This window comes from Pseudochaenichthys georgianus, chromosome 17 (genome assembly GCF_902827115.2).
Source record: "Pseudochaenichthys georgianus chromosome 17, fPseGeo1.2, whole genome shotgun sequence".
Taxonomy (NCBI): Eukaryota; Metazoa; Chordata; class Actinopteri; order Perciformes; family Channichthyidae; genus Pseudochaenichthys; species Pseudochaenichthys georgianus.
This window is the reverse complement of record NC_047519.1, coordinates 26,082,128-26,106,240: the sequence shown is the minus strand read 5'-3', so window position 1 is coordinate 26,106,240 and position 24,113 is coordinate 26,082,128. Positions and strand designations below refer to the sequence as shown.

General features: G+C 43.5%; 2 protein-coding genes across 3 annotated transcripts; one reads left to right on the top strand and one right to left on the bottom strand.

Annotated features, from left to right (window-relative positions):
* Positions 1 to 92: 92 nt before the first annotated feature.
* LOC139435659 (putative nuclease HARBI1) lies at positions 93 to 3,493 on the bottom strand. Its single transcript, XM_071206395.1, has 2 exons — positions 3,366 to 3,493; positions 93 to 1,032 (listed from the first exon to the last, which is right to left on the bottom strand). Exons 1-2 carry the CDS (start codon positions 3,491 to 3,493, stop codon positions 93 to 95), a joined length of 1,068 nt encoding a protein of 355 aa, XP_071062496.1.
* A 7,722-nt stretch (positions 3,494 to 11,215) lies between these two features.
* kctd1 (potassium channel tetramerization domain containing 1) lies at positions 11,216 to 23,377 on the top strand. 2 transcript variants are annotated; one of them, XM_034103762.2, is made up of 5 exons: positions 11,216 to 11,479; positions 16,976 to 17,154; positions 18,106 to 18,250; positions 19,781 to 20,086; positions 22,156 to 23,377. In XM_034103762.2, the coding sequence occupies exons 1-5, from the start codon at positions 11,471 to 11,473 to the stop codon at positions 22,315 to 22,317; spliced, it is 801 nt and encodes a 266-aa protein (XP_033959653.1). In that variant the 5' UTR covers positions 11,216 to 11,470; the 3' UTR covers positions 22,318 to 23,377. The 2 variants fall into 2 exon arrangements, with proteins under 2 accessions (XP_033959653.1, XP_033959652.1); XM_034103761.1 differs by lacking the exon at positions 11,216 to 11,479 and adding an exon at positions 15,657 to 16,219.
* Positions 23,378 to 24,113: the final 736 nt, after the last annotated feature.

The window sequence follows — 24,113 nt, the reverse complement described above, 5'->3', positions numbered from 1 at the left end:
TAACAAGTTACTTTATGTAGAGAGTAACGAAGTAGTGTAATATATTACTTTTTTTTTAAAGTAATATGTAATATGTAATATATTACTTTTTTTTAGTAACGCCCCCATCTCTGATCATCAGCAGGTGCGAGGGGCTCTGGGGGATCATCGATGTCAGAGAGGGGGACTCTGCGATGGACAGCGATATTGTCTAGCACAATACAAGCCAGTGTTATTTGGCATGCTCCTTGGGGTTCCACTCTCAGAGAGTTGAGGCATGCAAAACGCCTCTTCAGTACTCCATTCAGGCGCTCAATGGCACACCTTGTTCTTCCATGGGCATTGTTGTAGCGCATCTGTGAGGGAGTGTTAGCCGTGGGAAAAGGTGTCATCACCCATGGTAGGAGTGGGTAGGCACTGTCGGCTAATATAACTCCATCCGGCCTGTTGGTTTGGAATTCAGTGAACAACCGGCTCTCTCTGAAGATACGTGCATCGTGGACTGACCCAGGCCATCTCACAACACAGTTGGTGATGGCAAGGTCAGCATCTCCCACAAGTTGCACATTGATGCTGTGCCTCCCTTTCCTGTTGACATATTCCCACTCCCTTTGACGAGGTGCTTGAATATGTACATGGGTGCAGTCGATCACCCCAATGGTGTTGGACATGTCTCCCAGAAGAAAAAACGTCTGCTTCACTTTGGCAATCTGGCCATCAGTGGGAAAAGTCACAAAGTGATCCAGCAGGCGAGCCAGTGCATCACACACAGCTGTCACCACTTCACCCACTGTTGTCCTGTGGACTCCCATGCCATCAGCTATGACCTCATAGAATGTTCCACATGCGTAAAAGCGCAGGGCAATGAGGACCTGTTCCTCTACAGTCAGAGCATGACCCGGCAAGGTTCTGCACTGCAGTTGTGGCCTGACCAGATCAGCAATGTAGTTGATGTCATCAAGTCCAAATCGAAAACGATTGTACAGTTCTTCTGTTGTGTACTGTTGGAGAGGTTTGGGGCGCTCGGTGTGGACCCTTTGGCGGTAACCTCTCCTTCCAGCATGGAAGATGTGAACAATCCCTGCTATGACTGTGTTCTGACTGTTGTTTCAGTCAGTAGGCCTACATCAGTCTCTGAATAACAACTAATTTCAAATACACACCTGGAATGAATGTCCAGATTGGTTAGGGTCTGTGGTTAATTATGTAATTAATAGCAAGGCCAGACCTATAAAACTATAGGTTACTTACGTAACCCCAGGTCTCAGAGTAACATGAAGTGAGATGTCTCACTATGGGATGCGCCTCATCGCGGAGCAAACAGAATCCTCACGGGGACATGAAGTCCTCTGAGAGAAGGCAGGAAGCATTTTTGGGTGGGGAACACCGCTAAAAGCTCCGGGTAATTTACGCGTGCCCGCTGGAAGTCTCTGTTCTAGAGACCTCTCACCGGGCGACCTTCGTAAGTCCCCTGTCAGCCCGTCTGACCTGCGTCCGTGGTGACCACCTTCCGTGAAAGGACTGCACCCGTAGGCGCGTCCCGCACTGGAAAAGTCGGGTGTAGTGCCACTACGCATTACATAATAACCAAAACTCTCCGTAAGCCGTGGCGTTCGGGGTTTAGTTTTATTATGAGGCCCATGTTGAGCGGGTGCTTTACGAGGACATTCTCCTCCGTAATCTGACTCCGCTCGGTGGGCTTTATAGATAAAACCCTTCTTTCTGGGAGAGAGAGAACTCTTCTCTCCAGAATGTGGGTTGACTCTCTCTGGGTTTGTGAAAACAGATAAATTATAACTGTTTTGAGAAGCCCAGGCAGACATCGTGAGTATCTCCTGCTGTATGCTCCTTAGAGCCAGCTGGGATGTCACTCTTATGGCTCCGACCGGCACTGCGCATGTGCGTGACGGAGGTGCCTTTTCAGCTCCAGCCGGTACTGCGCATGTGTGTGCCGGTGGTGCCCTCATGGCTCCAGTCGGCACTGCGCCTGCGCGTGCCGGTGGTGCCCTTAAAGCCCTGGCCGGCACTGCGCATGTGTGTGGCGGTGGCTTCACGGACCCGTCAATAATCCGTCCTTTGAGAGATGCCGTAGCTGCTCTTGAAAGGGGAATGATTGACGGGCCGTTCTTTACAGCTCTAGCCGGCACTGCGTACGCACGTGGCGGTGGTGCCTTCACAGACCCGTTTATTATCCGCCTTTTGAGAGAGGCCGTAGCTGCTCTCAGAAGGGGATTTATGGTTAACGGACTGTTTATTGTCTTTCTTTTCATTTTTTCCGGCTGCGCTCTTGGCCGGAGCCTGGATGCGTCAGCGGAAAATGGTTTATTCAGACAATAACGATGTGTGTCTTGTGCGGACTTGAGGATGGCGTTGAGGCATCTCTCGAGGCGGCGGGGACACATTTAGAGCCGGGGAAGGAACTTCCAGCTCCGTCATGGAGGGGAGAAGGAGGGGCTGTCAGGCCGCTCGCTTCTTCTTCCTCGCCTGCTGGCCGAAATTCTGGGTCGGCTGTGCCTGGGCTACAGCCGGAACCGGAGATTTTCTAGACCAACTCGCCCTCGTCTCCTGCCTGGGCTGGGGACTCGGGGCGGGCTGCGCCCTCTGCTGTCCTGGTACTTTGAACCCAGCAGAGCGCGGTGCAGCGTGGGCGAAGGGCCGCCGTTGCGAAGGGCCGCCGTTGCAAAGGCCGCGGCTGGACCCTTCGAGGGAGACAAAGGTGGAGAGCCTCGTCTTCCTTCTTTTTCGACTCGCACTTCCTCTGCATGGAAGCGAGAGCGGAGCCGAAAATCCCCTCGGGAACGATGGGCATGTCAAGCACATCTTCCTTTTCCCTGTCTGGGAGGTTGGTGAGGTTGAGCCATCTAGCTCTTTCCTGCACCACCATGATCCCCATTACCTTGCCCGTGGCCTGGACGGCGCAGCGTTGGACACGGAGACAAATGTCTGTGACCGCGGCTATCTCGTCCAGAGTGGCCGGTCCAGGATTGCTCGACATATCCTCACAGAGCTCCGCTTGGTATGCGGTTAGCATCGAGGAAACGTTCAGAGCCCTGGCGGACAATGCTGCGGCTCTGTAGGCCCGTTCCGTCATGGTGGACTGGAATCGGTCCGTTTTTGCTGGCAGCGTGGGGTTCCTGCTTGGCGGCTGGCCCATCCTCGGTAGGAGGTGGGCTGCCACCAGCGGTTCCATAGGTGGTATGTGGAGCAGGCCAAGCCTCTCCATACCGTCACAGTCAAGGGAGTAGGCACCCTGGATTGGGGCCTTGTTGCTAAAGGGCCGGTCTCTCCACGAGACCGACACCTCATCCAACATCTCCGGGAAGACCGGGAGGAGTTGTCTCTTTGGCCTCGTTGTTTGGGAAAAAAGTTTTCCCTCGTAACGGGACCTGGAGGTCTCCTTGGCCACTTCGGGCCACGGGATGTCTAGCCTGGACGCGGCGCGCTGACACATGGCCTGCAGGTCCATGCTTAGACAGGGCGAAGCTGGTGTGCTGTCGCCCGGGGGAGCAGCCATCGCTCCCGGCTTTGCAGCCTGAGCCGATGACATGAAGATGTCGTCTTCCTGCTCATCAAAGTCAGACAGGAGGAACTCAGAGGTATACTCTTCATCCTCCATGCAGTCTAACTCCAGGACATCTTCCGCGGGTGAAACCGTGGTGAGGTCCAGTCGGGAGCCCCAGCTTGATATAGCGTGGGGCCCCGTTCCCGCGTTTCTTGCCGCCACCGGATCTCGGCCTGATATGGCGCGGGATTCCGGTTCTGCGGGTGCCGCTGTCGGTGAGCCCCAGACCGCAGTGAGGGGCTCCATCTCTGCGGCAGACGTCCCCGTGTCTTGATTGCCGGTCGGCGGATCAGTGGACATGAGGGGGTCCCGTCCCGACAGGTTAACTTGTTGCGCTAACCTTCAGTGGAGGCTCTTCACGGTGAGGCGGGCACAATGTCCGCATGTCCCGAGGCAGGACGAAAAGATCTGGTGTGAGTCTGTGCCTGACACTTTCAACCCGCAACCGCAGCGCCGAGCCTCCGAGATCCTGACTCCTCTGGTGTGAGGGGGAGAGGTATCCATCTCGTTCGCCGTGAGGCGTGGAGAAGGTCCGCTCATGACAGGTACGTTCGAGAAAAAAATGTTTACCGATCTGTCTTTAATCCGGGGGAAAAAAGGACAGGGTGGGTCTTTTTCTCTCAAGGATATTACCTGGTATGGTAATATTCCTGTAATCCTTCTCTCCTCCGTGGAAGAGAGAAGAAAAAAGTGTCCTCGCTACCGTGGTGTCGGTAGTGAGGGAAAAAACACAAGTTAGCAACTGGTGTGTTGCTAACTTGAAGTCAAAACCTTACCTTACTCCAGAGGAAGAACGGCGAGGTTGACTGTAATACTCTTCTGTGAGAGAATCGGGTAGCCGGCTAACGCCCGTCGACCGAAAGTTAGCTTTGGGTTCAGTCTGTGGACTGTTAAGCTAGCCCGGCTACCGTTAGAGATGTGCTCTGAAGCGAGAAGAGGTGTTTGAATGACGCATGCGTCGTGGCGCAGGCTACTTATAGGGGGTGATTTCCCCTGACGTTGACGTCAAGAATCACCGGCCAATCAGGATTGGCGTAATGAGATTGATGCTTCTGTTTGCTCCGCGATGAGGCGCATCCCATAGTGAGACATCGAACGGAGTGTTATGAATGAGATCTAATTGCTGACCTGACCAAACCATTGAGTTGGAAAGATGGACAAAAAGGGGCCTAATTTTACATCTGCTGAGACCCATGCACTGCTGCTGGGTGTAAGGAACAATTATGACTCCATAGTTGGTAGCTTTAACAGAGAGGGTGGAGCGACTAAAGTAAAGAGCGGAATATGGATGGAAGTTACAGACAATGTGAATGCCACAGGATCTGGACACAAGAGGACGGTGGACCAAGTGAGGTTGAGGTGGAAGAATTTGAAGCAGCAAGCTACCAAAGACCACAGCCAGGCTAAAAACCCACAGACGGGTAACAAACCACATACAAGGGGACAATACACAGATGTGGTACTTGATATCATTGGTGGTCAGCAGTCACAATCTTTACATGGAATACCAAACATTGTACTGGATGGTGAGTCGCAGGTATGTGTGATTTTATCCTTGTTCCTATAGAACTACAATTATTATCTTGTATAATTGTTATTTTCATAGTACTACAATGGCTATATGTCTTACATAGCATCCTAGTACTACACTTTTCCAGGTTGCATGCTTGTGATCATCTTATTAAGGGGTATAAAGTATATTGATAAACTTTCATTTCAGGTCGTCAATGCACCTGATGTGACACACACCATTGAAGATGAGGTCTTCCTGACCCATGTGGATCCAGAAGCTGGACCTTCAGCCAGGCCTGATGACACACTGCAAGAGCCACCTCTAAAGAGAAAATGCAAGCGCACCAGAAAACCAGAGCAGAGAGATGATGCCTACGAGACTTTGCTGAGCCGTGAAACGGAGAGGGCGGAGATGCAGATCCGTCTGGCCGAAGAACAAATACAGCTGTGCCGGCTTCAGCAAACTGAAACCTCACTGAGAATTCAGCTCCTCAAAGCACGCCTGGATGATCCAGCTGCCTTTGAATGAATGCTTTATTGTTGTTACCCTAGTGGGAGTATTTTTTTTAATTACAATTTCATTATGATTTGATGTCCTTTATGTATTTAAAAATATAATTAAACATTATAGATGTCTCTGCAATGTGGTCTCTTGTCTTCCTTGTATTATTTTTCATATCCACTAGATGGCGATTGGTAGGATTAAAGCACTGATATTCAGGATCTAGTCATCTTGAAAAATCCTAATCTGGATCAGACTGATCCTATCCTGAATTGCTTTGAACTCCAGGGACAAAATTTGGCCGACTTGTCTGATCCTGGATCACAAAAAATGGGATTTCAAAATCTGATCGGATCTGATTGAGATTAAAAGCTTTGAACTCTTGGGCCCTGGGCCCTGGGACCTGAAGATTAAAATAAGGGAAGGCAGGTGAGGAGAGCAGTACCTGTTGGATTTTAAATTAGGTTTTGTTATGAATGTCATATTAGTGACTGAGAATCCAAATATTTGTTCATACAGAGATAGACATTGGTGAAATTCCATGTAATGCATTTTCATATTCTTGCATAAACGAGCAAAGTGCCATCATATCCCAAAATGTTATGAGAAAAATCTCCTCTCTGTGACAAATGTCCAAAGGCTTGCTGCAGACATGTCAATTAGGACAAGGCAAATAAAATGTGACAGCAAATGATAGACCATCACTTTTTTAAGCTGTCCGTTTGTTAACATTGTGGCTTATCAGTGAGAGGTTGAGCAGAAAACTGATAATCCATGGACAGCCTTCACAGTTGCTGCCTCCATAATTCATAAATCTACATTCACAGTCATTGCAAATACCAACAATGCCTATATGATGGGATTATTGTTATGACTTGGGCTTCATTTGCACATCTCACAGATGCCAGCAAAGTATATCTTGAAGTGCATCTCATGCTTATCTAACTAATAGCAGATTTCTTGTGACTTGAAAATTCAGAAGTTCAATTCCCAGCATACAACATAAGGGGTAAAAGATAAAACACACACCTTAAAGATCATTAGCAATTAATATTTGGGGATTCATGAAGAAAAACAGCGTTAAACACTTGTTTAATAATTCATACTATAAACAAGAAAGTCTCCCACTTCCTTAATAATTTAGACGTAAGCTAATGTTGATTTATTCAGGAAGGTCTCTGCCACCAGCACTGCCTGCAGTGCCCAAATTTGAATTAAAGTAGGACAGTAGCAGGCGAGCCTGTAATAACATTTGTATAATTTTATTATTGCTCTGGGCTCAGTTCATTTCCTCCTCCAGTAGCTGCGTGAAATTGTTTGATTCTGGAAACTGCCTTGAGTCTGCGGCTCTGGGGTTGGAGGGTGGTACAGGAACAGGAAGGCATGCGACTCTCTCTCTCTCTCTGTCTGATGCTGTCAGACACGTAAACACACACACACACACACACACACACACACACACACACACACACACACACACACACACACACACACACACACACACACACACACGGAAAGAGAGATAAATAACTTTGTTATTCTTGGTTTTGTAATACTGTTACATTGCTCACTTAATAACTCAAGCTGTCTCGAGAATATGATTGATATTCTCACTCACCTTGTCACTTATGATAAATATTTCACTGCATTTATGCAAGATAGCTAGAAAGTGGAATAACTCATTCATTACATTATCAAATTATATACATATGAGAGTTTGTGTTTATGTCTTTTTCCAGTAATATTGCCATTTCTTGTTAATATTAGTGAAAGAAAGTCACTTCGAAACAGCTCGTAAAGAAGCTGATATGATAACATTCCAGCTTTTTGTAACTTTACTACTAAGACATATTTCATTTAGCTCAGGCCCACGAGGAAATATTAAACTTCATCATCATTTGTAAGTTTGCTAAACTATCAAGTCTTATTTCAAGTTTGTGGTGTTCCTCTATTGTACCGTGATTTTGTTCACCAATGATAGGACTATCATTTCCAAAATTGTAATTTGCCAAACTCTGATTACTCTAACACAAACAATCAAGTTTGGAAGGTATTAGCTCATGTAACACACACCTGAGACCCCGGTGGCTTTGACTCAGGAGGGGCGGGTGGATAAGCTCTGATTGGTTTCCTCGGGGCCTCCTTCCAACTTCCCACCCGCACACATTCCCTCACTCCTCCTCCCCCCTTCAATTCCTTTATGCAGAGAAGCCCAAACTGCAGTTTGATGAAACACATTTGTTTGACTTAACTCTTGCCTCGCCATCACAGCTAAATCTCGAAGGCCTGTCGGTGTAATGTGGCCCAACAGCAATTGGGTTAATGAGAGGATATATGTACAAGTGTGGGACTTGACCGGAGGAGCTGTTTTCCATTTGAGTTTGGTCTGCTCGTGTTATTAGGGAAACCTTTATTATTGTTGCCCTCTAGTGGGAACCATATAATAGGATTACATTTTATTAGAGCCTCCCAGCATTACCCAAGCAGCCCCCTCCTCTTGTCTCTCTTCACCTCATGGTAGTGTCACCGACTTCTCTGTCCACAGTGGGTGGGACCGGTGGATTCGGGGCTGAAAGGTAAGTCAAAGAAAGGGGCTGTAAGTAATCCCAAACAAAGGGCATCCCCATCTTTTTCTAAGTTACAGAAAGAAGTGACTTTTCAGTACAACATCTTGATTTCTTTTATAAAAAAAAGAAACTATTTCATGAGCACAATGGACTCTGACGGGTGTGCCATGCTTGCTCTGTAAGTGGTAATAACCCCATTGTAAGAGTGAGTCAGAGACATGTACATGCACAGCTCCACAGAGTTTGCATATAACAAGCATGAACAAAGACACAGTATACCGTTTGCTAAAATGAACAAAGGAGCTCCTCTGTCATAAAATGATTACCATTATTAATGTTTAGCCTTTAAATGACAGGCTTGATTGTATGGGCTCCATTGGAGTCATTCTCTAGAGCTCCATTTCATTGTGCCAAAGATAATGTTTGATGAACAGTTCTGGCCTAAAATTGTGCAACCCTGCAGGGCATATTGAGTCAGGCTCGGGAGCAGCTTCAGCACTTTACATCCCACTCCCTTACATAACCACAGGCCATTAGAGGGGTGTGGCGAGTATAGACGCAGTTGCTAACATGGACTGAGGTGGAACCAACATCTCTCTTAGCCCATGCTGACTACTCTGTGAGAAAAAAGGAAGGCTGATGTCTATCCGTATATGCAATGGTTATTCACACTAGAAATGTAATGTCATAGAGCAAATAATTATCTATTCTTCTAGCTGTTAAAATGCATAATGTCAGAACGTCTAGACAATTTTATTGTTAAATTGATAATGATGAAACAGGTGCTTATTTTACTGTTGAAATTGTGTCATATTCAAACTTTGAAACTAAAGTGTTGCTTATCTGCAGCCACCTTGGTAAATTGTACAGGTTCATTTTAAATGCTAAAATGCAGTGTAATTGTAGCGCAAGTAAAGACGAGTCAAAACTCAGTTGTGTCTGACTGTGTCTCGGTTGTGACACCAACATAAGAGTTCAATAGCAAAACAGATACACATCATTCTTATTTCTTGGATGAACCAACACCAGTTTGATTGATAATGCCTGGATTAAACAGTCAAACAAACATGGAGTAAATTACAGAGATTTCTGTTTTTGCAAATTCATGTTTGCTAACATTAGCCACCATAAACTATAGGTCATACCACACCAAGTTAGGCTGTAGCTGGAAATAGTGCAGTGAGTTGGGAAAGTGTTTAAGTTTTAGGAACTTTTTTTTATTTATAAGAGCAATATTATGTTACATATTCTTGCTTCAAGTGTTTAAAATATGACAAAAAATATAGATCACCAAACTTACTAGCTTTTGTTGTGTCCGTTCCAAAATTCCCTTAAGCAGAATAGGTTTTCCAGAGCTTCTCTCTCATGTGTATGCATTAATATCCCTATGATGTCATTCAGGCAAGGCAGTTTCTGTTTGGGGCAAACTCACATCTGTAACCAATCTGGAAAATGTGTCGACCAAAATATGGCGTAGCCAGCCAGAGCTCGTCTGCTGTTGCAGTTAGGTCTTGATCTAAGAAAAAAGTGTCGCTTCCACTGCAGCTTTAGAACAATTGCTTTGTTTTTTGGTATCAACCACCACATGTTCAAAGATCTCCACTGGTTAGCTTCAACAACATCTGATGCATATTTTGAAAACTAAAGTTAAAGGATCCCATTATGAATGGGCACCATTTGTGTGGAAAATGGATAACGCATGGGATTTTAAGGCCTGGGGCGTTCTCCGTTCACTACAGTTTGTCAGACTAATGGCATAAAAATGTGTGTGTGTGTGTGCGTGTGTGAGGGATGATAGTTGAGGCTTGGTGTATCATGCGCCAGCCAGCAACCTCAGGGGCACATAACTTCATTTGTAACACTTTAATCCTGTGTTTGTTTTCCTGTGGCACATGCAGGTCAAAAAGTGGAAAGTTTAATGGTCCTTGGATAGAATGAGCAAGGGATAGCTGGCCTTTGATCAAAAGTGATTCTGTTTATCATCCACAAAGATGTTGTGAGAGGGAAAATCTTTTGATGAAAAGAACTGGAAAATATTTTTGTTTGTATACTTGCATCCATCAGTTACTGGTTCCTTGTCGTGGTTGTCTCGTTCCAGTGCTGCCTAAACTTGCGAACAAACTTGGATTCAGTTTTCTGTCTGGCTGAACATAAAAGAACACAGAATAAATATTTATGTCAAATTAATGTACTTTCTTTGTGTTTTTTCCTGCTTTTATAGTTGGGTTCAAATTTCAAAATTGATTTGCTCAAAGAGCTGCAGTTTAAAAAGTTGATCATCTCAACAGTAGGGGGCGCACGAGCAGGTATTTCATCCTTATTTCACTGTGTATGAAGAGGATAACTGTTGAGAATGTCGAGTCCAGATGTGCACGGAGTAACACTGTTGACTCAGACAGAATAATTATGCATGTTCCCATGGAGGAATTTTACAAAGGACTGACATTAAACATGTGCTTCCTTTGCTGACTCCATTCGCCAAGTAAATCTGAAAGCCTCAGAAGTGCCTCAATCTTTCTGAAATCATGCATGGTTGAACATTTGAAATGAGCTCGCACATCACCCTCAGGCACTGATTTCGACTTGATTGGGGCAAGGCAAGCTGCAAGTGCTTATTTATACAACTACAACTACGTCATTTGGATGTTGTCCAAAGGGAGGAAAGAGAATGAAAAGATTACAAAGGAGTGAGAATTTCATTAACCACATTCCATTAAATTAATAAATTGATTCCAGGCTAATCAACAAGTTGCCTGATGCTGCGTGGATGGCATGTGTTAAAGAAGCACACCAGATAGATTAGATGTTTGAGAGTAGGACAAAAAAAATCAAAGGACTCCATACAACAATCTATATAATTATCATCATCTGCTGCTTTTCCTCCCTGGCAAAGAAACACTCCATCCATTTGTAGCAATCGCCCGGGGGAATGTTACATCAAAACTAATCATAACGATTAAAATCAGCTTCTCTGCGAGAGGGAGGCAATAGGCAAGTTAGAGGCAGGAGGAGTGAGGGTGTTGTAAATGCAGAAAAAAAAAGATTTCTTTATTTTATTTTATAAAAACATAAACTCAACAAACACTGAGGTAGCCTACTGCTGCTGTGATCTGTTCCCTTGCTTGGAGTTGTATCCTGCAGATTGGTTTAGACTGGGGCAGAGACATGAGCTAATTGTATCCTGATCTTTGCCTTGAGGGGTTTCGGAGCCCTGGAGCAAGTATTCTCTGTATTTTGTTCTGTCTACCTTAGCCAAGCTATTGCATTTCTCACTGGTGTAGGAAGAGAAGCAGCTCGTGGGCCAAATCGGACGGAAAAGGTGCACAAAAAGATACTTTATGCCTCTCTATGTATCAGGTAAGCGGATATTTATTTGGTTTGCTATTATTTCCGAGGCTAGGTGGACTGGGACATTGAGGCACAGCAGCTTTTACGCATGTGCCAAGCGATTCGAGCTGTACACTTCTTTAAAAATTATTTAACCACTTCCTGGCAATTGTTTCTTAGTTACTGTGCAAATGTATGCGCGTGACTGATATACGAGGCTTCGATACATCTGGTGTAAACGAACAGCGGATTAGACTGCGATCTTGTCGAGCAAACACTCTACTTGTCCACCGTGTGAATTCGCTTCTGGCGCGTTTCAGGTCCTAACACATCGCCGTCTCCGTGTCGCTGTTGCTGTACAACTTGCTCATAACTTACTCAAATGTGTGTTTGTCGTTTTCATGAAGTATTTTTGAAGTCAGTTTTGTCGTGAAACATTTCTATTTCCTGGCTGCCGCAGATCTTCTAATGAAAGACGCCATTGTGGAGTAATTTTGCCGCAGGCGTTTTTCTTATTCTGTAAACAGGATGTACCTTTTACACACGGCAATGCAGTGTATGTGAATCATGCTTTAATTCAAACCTTGGCCGTGCTAAGAAAATCATATTTATGGATACGCATATAAAAATAGGAGCGAATTATGTCCTGTCCTGTCCTCCCCTGGCTCTCTGACCATGCCGTGCGTAATCAACTCCAAGGTCCAACTGAAAATATAGTTTAATAAGTAATAATCTGGACCCTTTTTTCCCATTTGAGCATGTTTTGTGAAAATAACCATCTACTAAGGTTCACAAAGCTTTTACTGGAATATTAATATGTTACAACCCTAACATAAAACACATTATATCTGGTTACTTAAATGTATCTCACTATACTGTGGAGAGGAGGAGACATTAAATGCCATGTATTAAATGTGACATTTTAAAGAAACTTCTAAGTTCAAGTCACCTGCAATGAAAGTAAATTCTTCCAGTTTAAGAGAGCGATGAATAAACAGAATGAGATTGAGATGTTTGGTTGCCAGGACTGATCACTTGATGGCGCTGTAGTAACAACACGATGCTTATGTACAGCATCTGTACATCTGTGTCCCGGTACAATGACACTTAAACACACAGAATCTGGTGGAAGATAAATATTTAAAAAGCAAGTCAGTCAGTCTGCACTTTAGTCCAACATTGGTGCTTTTCCTGCTTAATTGGAAACTCTTGGGGAAAAATGCTGAGATTATATTTCACATTATAGCTCTGCCACTCCTGTGCCTTGGGACACTTTGGTCTGTGCCAGTGAACATGCACCACTGTCTCCAACAGCCTGCAGCTAAACAAAGCTGATCACACTTCCTCATCTGTGTTGTCATGCTCATGCACTGCTACAATAACTCCACAAAGAATTATGTTGAAGTAGACAAGATGCCCAGCTTGTTATATAGGGGTAATAATGCGTTTCTGGTGCTGCTGCGAAATTGGATGGACAATGTAAAAAGTTGTGTCCGTCCCTATTGCCCTTTAGTCCTTGTTAATGGAGTGGCTTTGGTTTTACAACATTGTTGATCCTGTAGATCTTCAAACACGGACTGAACAACCATGACCCAGAGGCATTGTAAATGATAATTTCCCTTGTTTGCCACCTTTGCTTTTCAGGCTTAAAAAGTGGTCTATCCAGAAAATCAAATGTATCTTGCCTCAGGAGCAGGTCAGCAAAGTCGGTTTCTGATGGTAACTTTTTTTCCCGCTAGGCAAACTCTACATCCTTTCCCTAAACAGCAAAGTAGTTTTCACACTGAAAACCTTTCGGCATTTTTCGCCACAAATATGCAGAGCTACTTTTCCTAATAAGAAAAAAATAAAGTCAGCTTTAAGTTATGATGTGTGAGGTTGACATGACGCAAACTAAACTATGTGTACATATACATATCGTATAAAATATCTGTAGTGAAGACAATGTCTAACATTTCATTTAAAAGTCCTCCTTATAATGCGTTACGACCATTTATAAAGTCCAATGTGATACACACCTGACCAGACAGCCTGCCATACAATATTTACAAAGCATTCTGTCACAACAGCCTCTACACATTATTATTATTTATTTGTTTGACTCAACAGTCGGTAGTGGCTGAACTGAACCTAAAGTCTGTATTTGTCTGTGTGTGGACATTTGAAACAAATGGCCATGGGCACCAAAGCAGAGACAACCCATCCAAATTATGTAAATACCAGTCTGCCTGCCTGGAACTGAATGTTAATGCTCTGATCTGAAATGCTAATTGTGTCTTGTGCGATATGTCGAAACAGTGAAGAGCTGCATTGTGGGATTGAAAATTGAAAGCTGGTTTGTTACTGATGTTGATCAGGCCCTTTGATTATTTGCAATAGCAGGCAGGCAATTGCTTCCTAAGATTTAGGATCATTTGTGGATAATACCGTGCATTGGCTTACTAAAATGCAACAGTACTATAGTGTCTGTTCCCTGAGATGTAAAGAAGATGTTAAAATCATGATTTTGCATTAAAGGCTTGAAAGACTCAACGCTAGCGATGGAAAAACAACAGGAGTAACTGGAGCAGCCCAAATACTTCAGGCTTTGATGCCCTGTGCCTGTTTTAGATTTATGTGTGCATACTGTGGTGCAAAAAAATGACAAGCTGGATAAACGAGCAAATTCCCTGCATTTTACTTGTTTTACAAAACTTTGGGAACACGTCTACAAAACCCCCCATATGAGAGACTTTTGTAGCACTGTGCTTATTCAAAATGGCAACAGGTAGGAGAAAGTGCTGTTGTGGAAAATCGGCATTGCGCATCTCGGTTGATGGGTGATATAAGCATCACTGATCAGCTGTCCATCAGCCTTACTGATGGATTGGTGACCTTTGAACTGTCCTTGAGATTGAAGTTTAAAAGACAGAAATGCGATGTGGACATCAGTCCAAAAAAAGGTTGACAACACATGTACCTTTAGTTACAACAACGCAGTATGATTTTGTGATATAAGAGTATTCCCACAACCCGGGGCCCCCCCTCCACCTACCCATGCACCCGTTTTCTTTCACTCTCTCTTCCCTGCAATTTTCCATAATGCCTTACAGATTTTACACTCAATCCACCTTTGCGATGACAAGGCTTTGAGGAAATCCAATTCCACCAAGCTGTTTTCAGAACTTACTCTCCACAGGCACACACTCACTCTCACACTCACTCACATACACACAACCATCTCTACAAATTAGTCAGGGAACAAATTACCTGCATTCTGAGTGTGATCCCACGCACTTTGCCGGCTGCCTTACACAGGTCCCCTTTTGAAGAGCAGCCATGTGATTTTTCTCTCTTTTGCCCTGCAGGCCCCTTTGCCTTCTGCGAGGGATTCTGGAGTTGAATTTTAAAACTATGTATGGCTGCTGCCTGCGCTTATCAGCGCGTGCACAAGCGGCATGCAAATCAGACCAGGATCACACACCGCATTGGAGGCCTACACTCAAAGGCAAGCTTAATTGCTAATTGGGTTTAGGTGTGAAACTCACACTGCCAATGCGAAGCAGGAATATGGATGTTTTAAGGCCAGTGGTTGAACTAATTAATTTTAATCTGAATGTTATTAAAATGTGTGGATTCCCTGCATTTTCTATGAAGAAAACCGCCCAGGAGAGTGCTGTGGCAGTACTTTTAACAGCAATTGGACATATTGGGGTCTGGTTTTATAATCCATGATGTCATTTGTGTGGTGGTTTTGCAATGCTGATGTGGTCAGCGGAGGTGTTGTTTACACACCACAGACATCCTGCAGTTACATTGATGTTAATCAGGCATTTAGCCAATAAGAAAGGGAGGGACATATCTGTTTTTAAGCAATGTGAGCTGGTACTTAGCAGTGATGTTCTTCTTATGTGCAAAAAAGGCACTAAAGTTATTATTTTTAATTCTGCAATTTAATAAAAAATGCAAAAAAAATGCACAAAAAACTATAACAAGCTGCTTTTGTATGATTAGAAAACTCATGATCAGTCAGGTGCTTCTTAGTGATGTGTGTGGGTGGAGGGTGTTGTGGGGACATTTATGTCCAGGTAGTTGAGTGGGCTGGTCACCACTTTGGACCTTGCGAGTGTGTTGTGTTGAAGGAGGGATGACCTGCTGAACAATGGGCAGCAACATCAGGAGGAGTGTGATGCGCGCAGAAACTCTGCTCCAAAAGGGCAAAGGCCAGCAGTGACAGGTCCAGATGTGCGCGTGAACCCACATCGAAAAACCAGACTATACTTTCTTGTTGAGTAGGATTTGTTTTATCCTGAAAATGCGACGCACATACCTGCTACTGAAACAGCGACAGCCCAATAGAGCCCCGGGCGCTACAATGCTAATGTTGTCGGGGGCTTTGACTTCTCCCAGCCATTGCACAGAAGCTGCTCTGTGTGACAGCAACGGCGCCGCTCTTCCCCCGGTGATCGCTACCCCGCTTTTTACGCCTCTCCACATTTGGCAGGTGCGTTTGAAAAAGCCGACAGCGTCCTATATCTTAACCTCAACGTCTGCGCTGTAATGGACGAAACGGACATCATGGATTTAACGCACCAGAAAGCGAGAAAGCGCCCGCGTCCAATCAGTTCTGTGGATGAGTCCATGCACGCTCCCCTCAAACGGCTCCCGATCCGAGCGTCGGAGTGCAGGGAGCCCTCTCTGATGTACAGAGGAGAGCCGGTCCACGGAGCATCTCTCAAACAAAATGACCACTCGTTGACTTCCTCTCCAAACACAGTGATGCCGCCGCAGGTAAACGCGTAAAAGTCTGAAATAGGAAATTACTGGGGTAGAAAGTGTCTGGGGTCGTAGTGTCACTTCTGCTTGAGGAGCGACACGTTGGTTGTATTGAATGCAGTATGTGAATACATTGTCTTCCTGCTGTCCTTACATGTGGAGTGCGCACTATTGTAACGCACCCCCGTTTCCTGTTTTCATTTACATTAAACACTTTTAAAATAATTTTCTTTAAATGTTTTTTAAATATGTTATATTTAATCACCCTAAGTGATAGAGATGTCACAGAGTATTTTCTTCCATCTCCCCAAGGTCTTAAACTTTTGAGGGGTAAAGTAATTTTCTCCTCAGAGCCCTGACAGAAATTGTCTCCTAATGGTGTTTGTAGGTTAACAGGCGACAATTTCACCAAATCCTATTACCCTGTTCAAATCAAGAGTCATTATTGCTAATTTCCAAGACTATGAGATTGATGCTCCAAATTAATTTGGTTTTGGAGATTACGGCCCACAGGAGTGGATGCTCGCGGGCTGTGGCAACATTCAGGTCAAGGTCAGGCTGCTCTAACTTGCAGAGAATAATATCTTCACTCGTGACTGTGAAGTGTGTTTTCTTACAGGAATTGTTGAGTCTAATTATTTTTTCCAATTTAAATCGTATTTATCAAGTCCCCTGTGGTTGTGTTTTTTATAGTACATCTTGATATGCAGGAGAATAACTGAATTGCATACATCTGTCTTAACGTGTTCTCTTTTGTTACATGTTTTGCAGGATAATCGCTGCAGTATGTCCAGGCCCATGATCACACGATCACCGGTGTCTCCCTTGAGCAACCAGGGCATCCCAGCACCTGCACAGCTCACCAAATCCAATGCGCCTGTGCACATTGATGTGGGCGGACACATGTACACCAGCAGTCTGGCCACCTTAACCAAATTCCCAGAATCCCGGTGAGTCTGCTATACCATGCACCTGTATTTAAAGTGTGATGGAGATAATGTTAGTGTTTTTATTTTTATGTCTAGTATTTTGCTTGAAACAGGAGAGCATATTGTGGAAGCGTCTTACACATTTTCTTTTTAAAGCCGGATGTATCAGCGTTAGAATGTCATCCTGTGACATTAAACAGCCAAATGTCACATCTCATCAAATCACAGACATATCCCATGGGTGGACTTGGTGCAAAAACGGAGTATAAAGGAAATGTTTACTGCTTCTATCCAACAAATCTGCAGCATCAGTTGCTTTTTAAATCAGGTAGTATCACAAAAATGTTTCCCCCGTCTTAAATGAAGAAAACAGTTATTTAGGGGGCATACAATTTAGGAGTTCAGAATGCAGTGCACAGACAAAAGCAACTTGGTTATTCTGACAGATGTCACAGCAGCAGTAAAGGGCCAAAGGGCATGGGGCCATCTGGAGGCTGTGAGGCCTCACTGTCGCTCCCAGCCAGGGCCCGGGGGTGACTGGCACCCTGCCTCAGGCAACCAATCACCAGCTGGCCCTGACCTTTTCAGACCACCTCTGTTTTTAATCTTTCTTTCTCTCTTCCTTTCTCCTTATTCTTTCCTTCTTTTCTCATGGTGGATGGTTGTATCAAGCTTGCTAATCTGTTCATGTGTTCATGTCTGTGCAAAAGTGGGAAAAACATTTCAGAGCTTGGGAAATTGAATGAGTCAGAGCCCTTTGCAGATGTTCTTGCTTAACTGTATGATTCTTGCCTCTCTTCTCTCCCACAATGCAAGGTGCAAAAAACACAAGCTAAAGAGAAATATACTGAAAATGCCGATTCTATAGACTTGTGCTTGCAAACATCTTGAATGTAAGATTGTTAATGTTGACATTTTGTCCCCCTCCCACCCTCCCTACTTTTCTGCCCCCCCTTCCTTCTCTGTGGGTAGAATTGGTCGTCTCTTTGATGGCACAGAGCCTATAGTCCTGGACAGCCTGAAGCAGCACTACTTCATTGACAGGGATGGACACATGTTCCGCTACATCCTCAACTTCCTCAGGACGTCCAAGCTCCTCATCCCAGAAGACTTCAAAGTGAGTTGGATGGCCATCCTAAAAAAACTGTAAAGTCCCATCAGCCAGTCAGCAGTCCTACAACTTAGCGCACACAATGAATGCTAAGGCCGTGGAATGCCTTTGGTTGTTGGTCCTCTTTCAATTGCAGAAAATGTTTCCCATGCTGGGGACAAAATATCAGGGCAAACAAAGCTCAATCATAATGCCTTTACTCATCATGGGATGAGATTTGGTCCCCTCCAGCTCTCATTGTCCAAAGATGTTTTGATATACAAGGAAAACAATAAGCTTGCATCAAGACAAATAAAGAAATGCTCTGGCGCCCACGACTACATTGCATGTGCTAGATTTCATCAGCGCTCTGTGATCTCAAGCCAAGTGTCCATCCAGGGTGAGTCTCACTGTATGTGACACATTAGCATTTTTTACTCTTATGTGTCATTTAGTCCGTAATTACTTAACTTGCCCTGGGAGAAAACAAATAACCACATTATCTGATGGACTGTCCACAGTGTGACTCCATCAGTAGAAAGTATGTCAGTTAAAATAAGCAAAGACAAAAGACAGACTTGAGTTCAAGCTCATGAGTAGCTCGTTGAGTAGATTTAGAGAGGAGCATGAGAAAACTTGAATGTGGTGAGATTTAGGCCCTGCAGTCCTGCGGGTAAAGGATCTGCTCCTCTACCCCATGCAACCCTGTGTTACATGTCGCACTACATCTCCTCTACACTGGATCTTTTGTAATTTTAGCTGAATGGTGTCTTTGCAAGGCTTTATTGCTCATTCATGTAGAACAGTGGTTTTCAAACTTCCTTGTTGTCTCTTATTTGGTTCAAACCTTTATATATACAGTCTATGGTTCAAACCCACATTAGAAAGAAAAACACTACCGTAAACGGACTATCTTATTCTATTTTTAGGTTATTTGGCTCTCTAGTATAGCAAGATTGCATTTTGGCTACTGGCCTTAGCCCACTCAGTGTAGTCTACTGGAGAAGACTGTCCTTCTATTGGTAAGCTTTATATATTTTTAAATGAATGAAAGAACAGATAAGAGATTATAGGCTTTTGGGATATTAGGTATCAGGTGTAAATAAAAAGCTTTTAATCTAATAATACTTTTCTACAAATTATCTTAATGCAATTGACAAAACCAAGCCAAGTCACTTACTGGTCTCACCTTGTTCTTTTTTTTTTTTTTTATAAATTGTATACAGTAAGATTTCTGACTGCCTTTTAACACCTTTACAGATACTGAGAATAATAAACTCATATTAAATTACATTTTTGTAACCCTTTTCAAGTATTATAAGAAAGACGGTGAAGAGCTGACAGGACATTTTTAATAGTAAACTATATTGTGGTTTAAACCTATTTGCCCCAAGTCTACCTTAAAGAAAACTAATGGTAGGTGACTGATGACAAAACGTGTTGTTGTTGGTTAACCTAGCAAATTAAGAGTTGACAAAATTGCAATATAAAACAGCACATGTTAGATAATAAACATAATATACTAATTTGTGAGCACCCTGTGCCCGTCTCCTGCAGGACTTCACTCTGCTGTATGAGGAGGCCCGGTACTTCCAGCTGCAGCCCATGCTTGCTGAGTTGGACAACTGGCGCCATGATCAGGATCTGAGCCGGGTGTCGCGCCCCTGCGAGTGTTTGGTGGTGCGAGTTGCACCTGACCTGGGCGAGAGGATCACGCTCAGCGGTGACAAAGCCCTGATTGAAGACGTGTTTCCGGAAATTGGTGACGTCATGTGCAACTCCGTGAATGCTGGCTGGAACCATGACTCCACGCACGTCATCCGATTCCCACTTAATGGATACTGCCACCTCAACTCTGTGCAGGTAATGGGAAACAGAGCACTATACTGTGGGTGTATTCCCCAATAAGTATTTACATTCAAATGTTCGTTAGGTTTGTTTTTCGAAGCCCAAGGGATTGACTGAGGTGATGATCATTCAACTTTTTTCATCTGCTGTTATAATGTAGACTTTAAGAAATGTTCCTGATGTCTGATTGCAACATCTTATCTTTATTTAATCTAATCGAGTCACAAGAACAGCCTTGCGAAAAAACTAGTTCTTTGATGAGTTGATCAAAGCATCAATTTAGCAAGCCATCATTACACAAGTCTACCATCATCTTTACTTTTTTAAGATCTGACCGGAATAATCATTTGGAGTTAGGCTCTCGAGATGGTGGAACGCATGCTTTAATATCATACTATTGTAGCACTTATAATATGGTCCTCGTCTCATCCAGCTTTCATCTGTGGGCGTGATTGTTTCAAAGTTTCCCTTTAAAGCTGGCATCAGTGCCGACCTGCAGAAAAAGGGACAGCAAATTGGTAAATGGTGGATTTCAACCCATTTAGTAAAGGAATGGCTGACACCTTGAATTGGGTTGAGTTACATGAATGTGAAAACTTAGGGAAAACTGGCTCACAGTAAGAGGAAGTGGGCAATTCAGTTTGCAGTGACACTCTTAAGTAGACTTGAGATGATTCCCCCGAGTGTTTTAGAGGGTTGTTGGATTTATGCTCATTTTTTAATTAAAGCCAAGCAACTTCACATATGTGTGTTTGTTACATCCAAGAAACAAACCAGCAGAACACATTTTTTCTAAGATCTCTTACCAAATAGTAGTTACGCACATCCAGAAGACTCCAGTCCTCCACTGCCGGCAGATGCAAGTAATTGAATACCAACAATTCTTTGAGGCTGTGCAGGCCTCATATGAGGTTATTTGCTATGGAAGCAAACCTCCAGCAAATTACTTTATCATAACCATTCAAAGATATGTTCTTCTATATACTGTTCATAGGATTTAATATGATACTTTTCCATCCATACTTGTAAGACCTAAACAAAGTTCTACATTACTTAAATTATGTTGAATTAATCTTTTATTTTTTCAGCATGTATTTGGCAATATTGTAGTTCCCCGGTTATATATTGATATTCCACTCATGCATTGATGGTAACATCTCCAAAAGCGCATCAATAAACAATGGAGGAGAGGCATAATTGAAAAGATTTCACAATAACTTGGACAGTGTCTCCATCTGAGAAAGTCAAATCTCCATCTCCCTCCCAAAAAACACACAAACAAACCCGTCTCTGAAGTGTGTGAGTCGTGGAGAGCAAGCAAGAGAGTGAGCATGCTCCCTGGCAGCTTGTCCCCAGGCAAGGCCCATAATCCTGTTTGGTTATTAAAGCACGCCGGCGGTGGATGCTGTATCTGCGGCTAATGGAGGCAGGGTGGGGGTTTTGAGAGAAGGAAGGGGGGCAGAGAGAGCTGCCAGCAGTAGGGGGACCTTTGTAGTTTTGGCGGAGGCTTGGGCCTGGGGGAGAAATGGGGAGAGGGGGTTTTGCTGAGCGGCCCACACTGAGCCAAGTGGCAGAGAGAAAGCCTCACTGCTCCCTGGGGCCTCTTCGATGGAATGTGATCCTACTGGCCCCCCGGACACGTCTGTAGATGTCTGCAAGGCTGCGAGATCAGGAACAGCTACACACACACACACAGAGACAAACACACATGTACACCAGAAAACAATGAAAAGGAGGCATGAGGCAAACGAGAGGCTCTTAGTTTTGTGAAAGTCTCATCCAAATTCCCATCACCGGCCGTATGATGCAACTTACTCCTAAAGCTGTTTCTGTGCAGTGTGTAACTACAAAAGTTTGGGATCGTTTTGCGGGTTCCTGTTTTGCAGTAGTAAACTTAAGTTAAATGCCCACATTTTATGGAAAGTGACCGACCTCAATGAAGGATTTTCCAGGTCGGCAGGGATTATCAAAGATAGGAGTAAGCACTTCCTGTCACAAGAGTGTTGAAAAAGTATTCTTATGAAGCATTTTCCTTCGTGATTGATGTATTGCTTCTGACACCTTCCTCTTTCTACCTTTTTCAGGTTCTAGAGCGCCTCCAACAACGTGGTTTCGATATCGCCGGCTCCTGTGGCGGCGGCGTTGATTCATCCCAATTCAGTGAGTACGTCCTGAGGAGGGAACTGAGGAGGACGAGTCAGCGAGGATCCAATTCAAACAGGATAAAGCAGGAGCAGCTGGACTAGAAACTTCCCGAGCAGCAGGAGGTGCTAGACTTTTCTGTGGCAGCCAAACGCTTGAAGCTGCAGAGCTCTGAGGACTCACTTTTTCTTCGTTTCCTTGTTGATGTTTTTGTTTTCTTAAACTTGAGAACCATCTAAAATAAAAATGAAATGCAACAGGAGATTTTTTGCCATAAGAAGAGACAAGACATTTGATAAGTTTGAGATTGCAAGGACATTTTTGAATGTCTAGCCCCCCATAAACCAATTTAAAAAGGGATTTATTTACAGTAGATCCCAAAACAAAGTTTGTTTTAAAACTTGGAGCCTACATTAGGTTGAATATGATTTCTATTATACCCATATAAATTTTAAAAAAGGCTTTTATTTCTTATGTAGTATGTGACATTACGTGTCACCAGTGACTTGGTTTTGATGTCTCACTGGCAAATTGGCTAAGTCTGTTTTTATCCCTTGCTGTAAAAAGGTCACTAATATGTGACAATACAGAATGTCTCAGTTGTCATAAACAGTTAGTTTCAACAAAGCATAATTTTTCACAAATCACATGATGTTGAATATTGTGATACCAATGAAGTGTTTTTTTTTTTTTACTTGAAAGTTATTTTTTTGATTATGCCATGACATATAGTTGACATTAGTGCCATCAAAGTTAAACCTCTAAGATACGTTTCTATTCGCAGAAAATAAAATAATTTAGTAAATTATAATATCACAGCATTGGCCTCATTGGGGAGTATGAATACTAGCCCCCATGTGCTACTTTGGGGATCATTTAATTGGATCATAATATTCCTCTGAGTCATGACCTGTAAACTCTTCATTGTATATGTGTTAGTGTTTTTTACATTTAATCTTTTTAAAACAAATGTGTTGCCTGGACAAGACTGAACAGATTAAAGCTTATCGTACTACCCACTCCAAGGTCACTTTTACTCGTAGCACATATTGATATGAAGTTGGATATAAAGTATTTCTAAGATGACTGACCCACCTACGCTCCCTAGATTTGAGTAAAGAGGAATGTAGCACAAAATGTGAAATAAATCTCAACTACAGTTGTCATGGTGTCTGTTCGCTGTTTTACATCGCTGTAGGGAGTGCTTTAACAAGTCTGCATGGTTAGATAATTATTCCTTAAATTTGAATTTATCCTACATCTTAAAATCCTTTTTAGAATCCTGAGTGTGTTCAGTGCCAAAAAACTGCTTTTACATAATGTAGTATGTTAGCTCCCTACAAAAAGGTAGAGCTAACTTTACCAAGGCACTTTACCTTGGAGGATTTATGCTGGTGCAGCAGTGACTACATGGGGCATTCTTTACTTAGTTATATTGAATAGAGCCGACTTCTCCACGCAAGTCCTGTCAGTTGTGCTTCCACATATCCCTGCAGGGCCAAAATCCAAAGTGAAATCCCACACGGAGCCCTGTCGTCTTGTCTTCATCCCTTTTGGCAGAATCTCCACTTTCTTTGGCTATCTACGGTTTATGCTATATGTCTCCATTTCAGGCCTCTTTGCCCCAGATTCCCTTTTGACTGACTGTTATTCTCATAGGCTAGAGGTGCAACTGTGAGTGGTACACGGCAATGCTTCGCTCTCAATCATAAAATCAAAGTATTCATGGAGCAAGCATCCAACACATCAACACTCCAAAAATGTCAACTCAGGACTCAGTTGTTGAAGGCGGTATATCACTGATGGGTATTTAAAACAAGGAGAAACAATCATTCCACAAATTCTTTGACTATTAATTATTTTAAATGAGCAACATATGAAAGGCTAGTTAATTAATTGC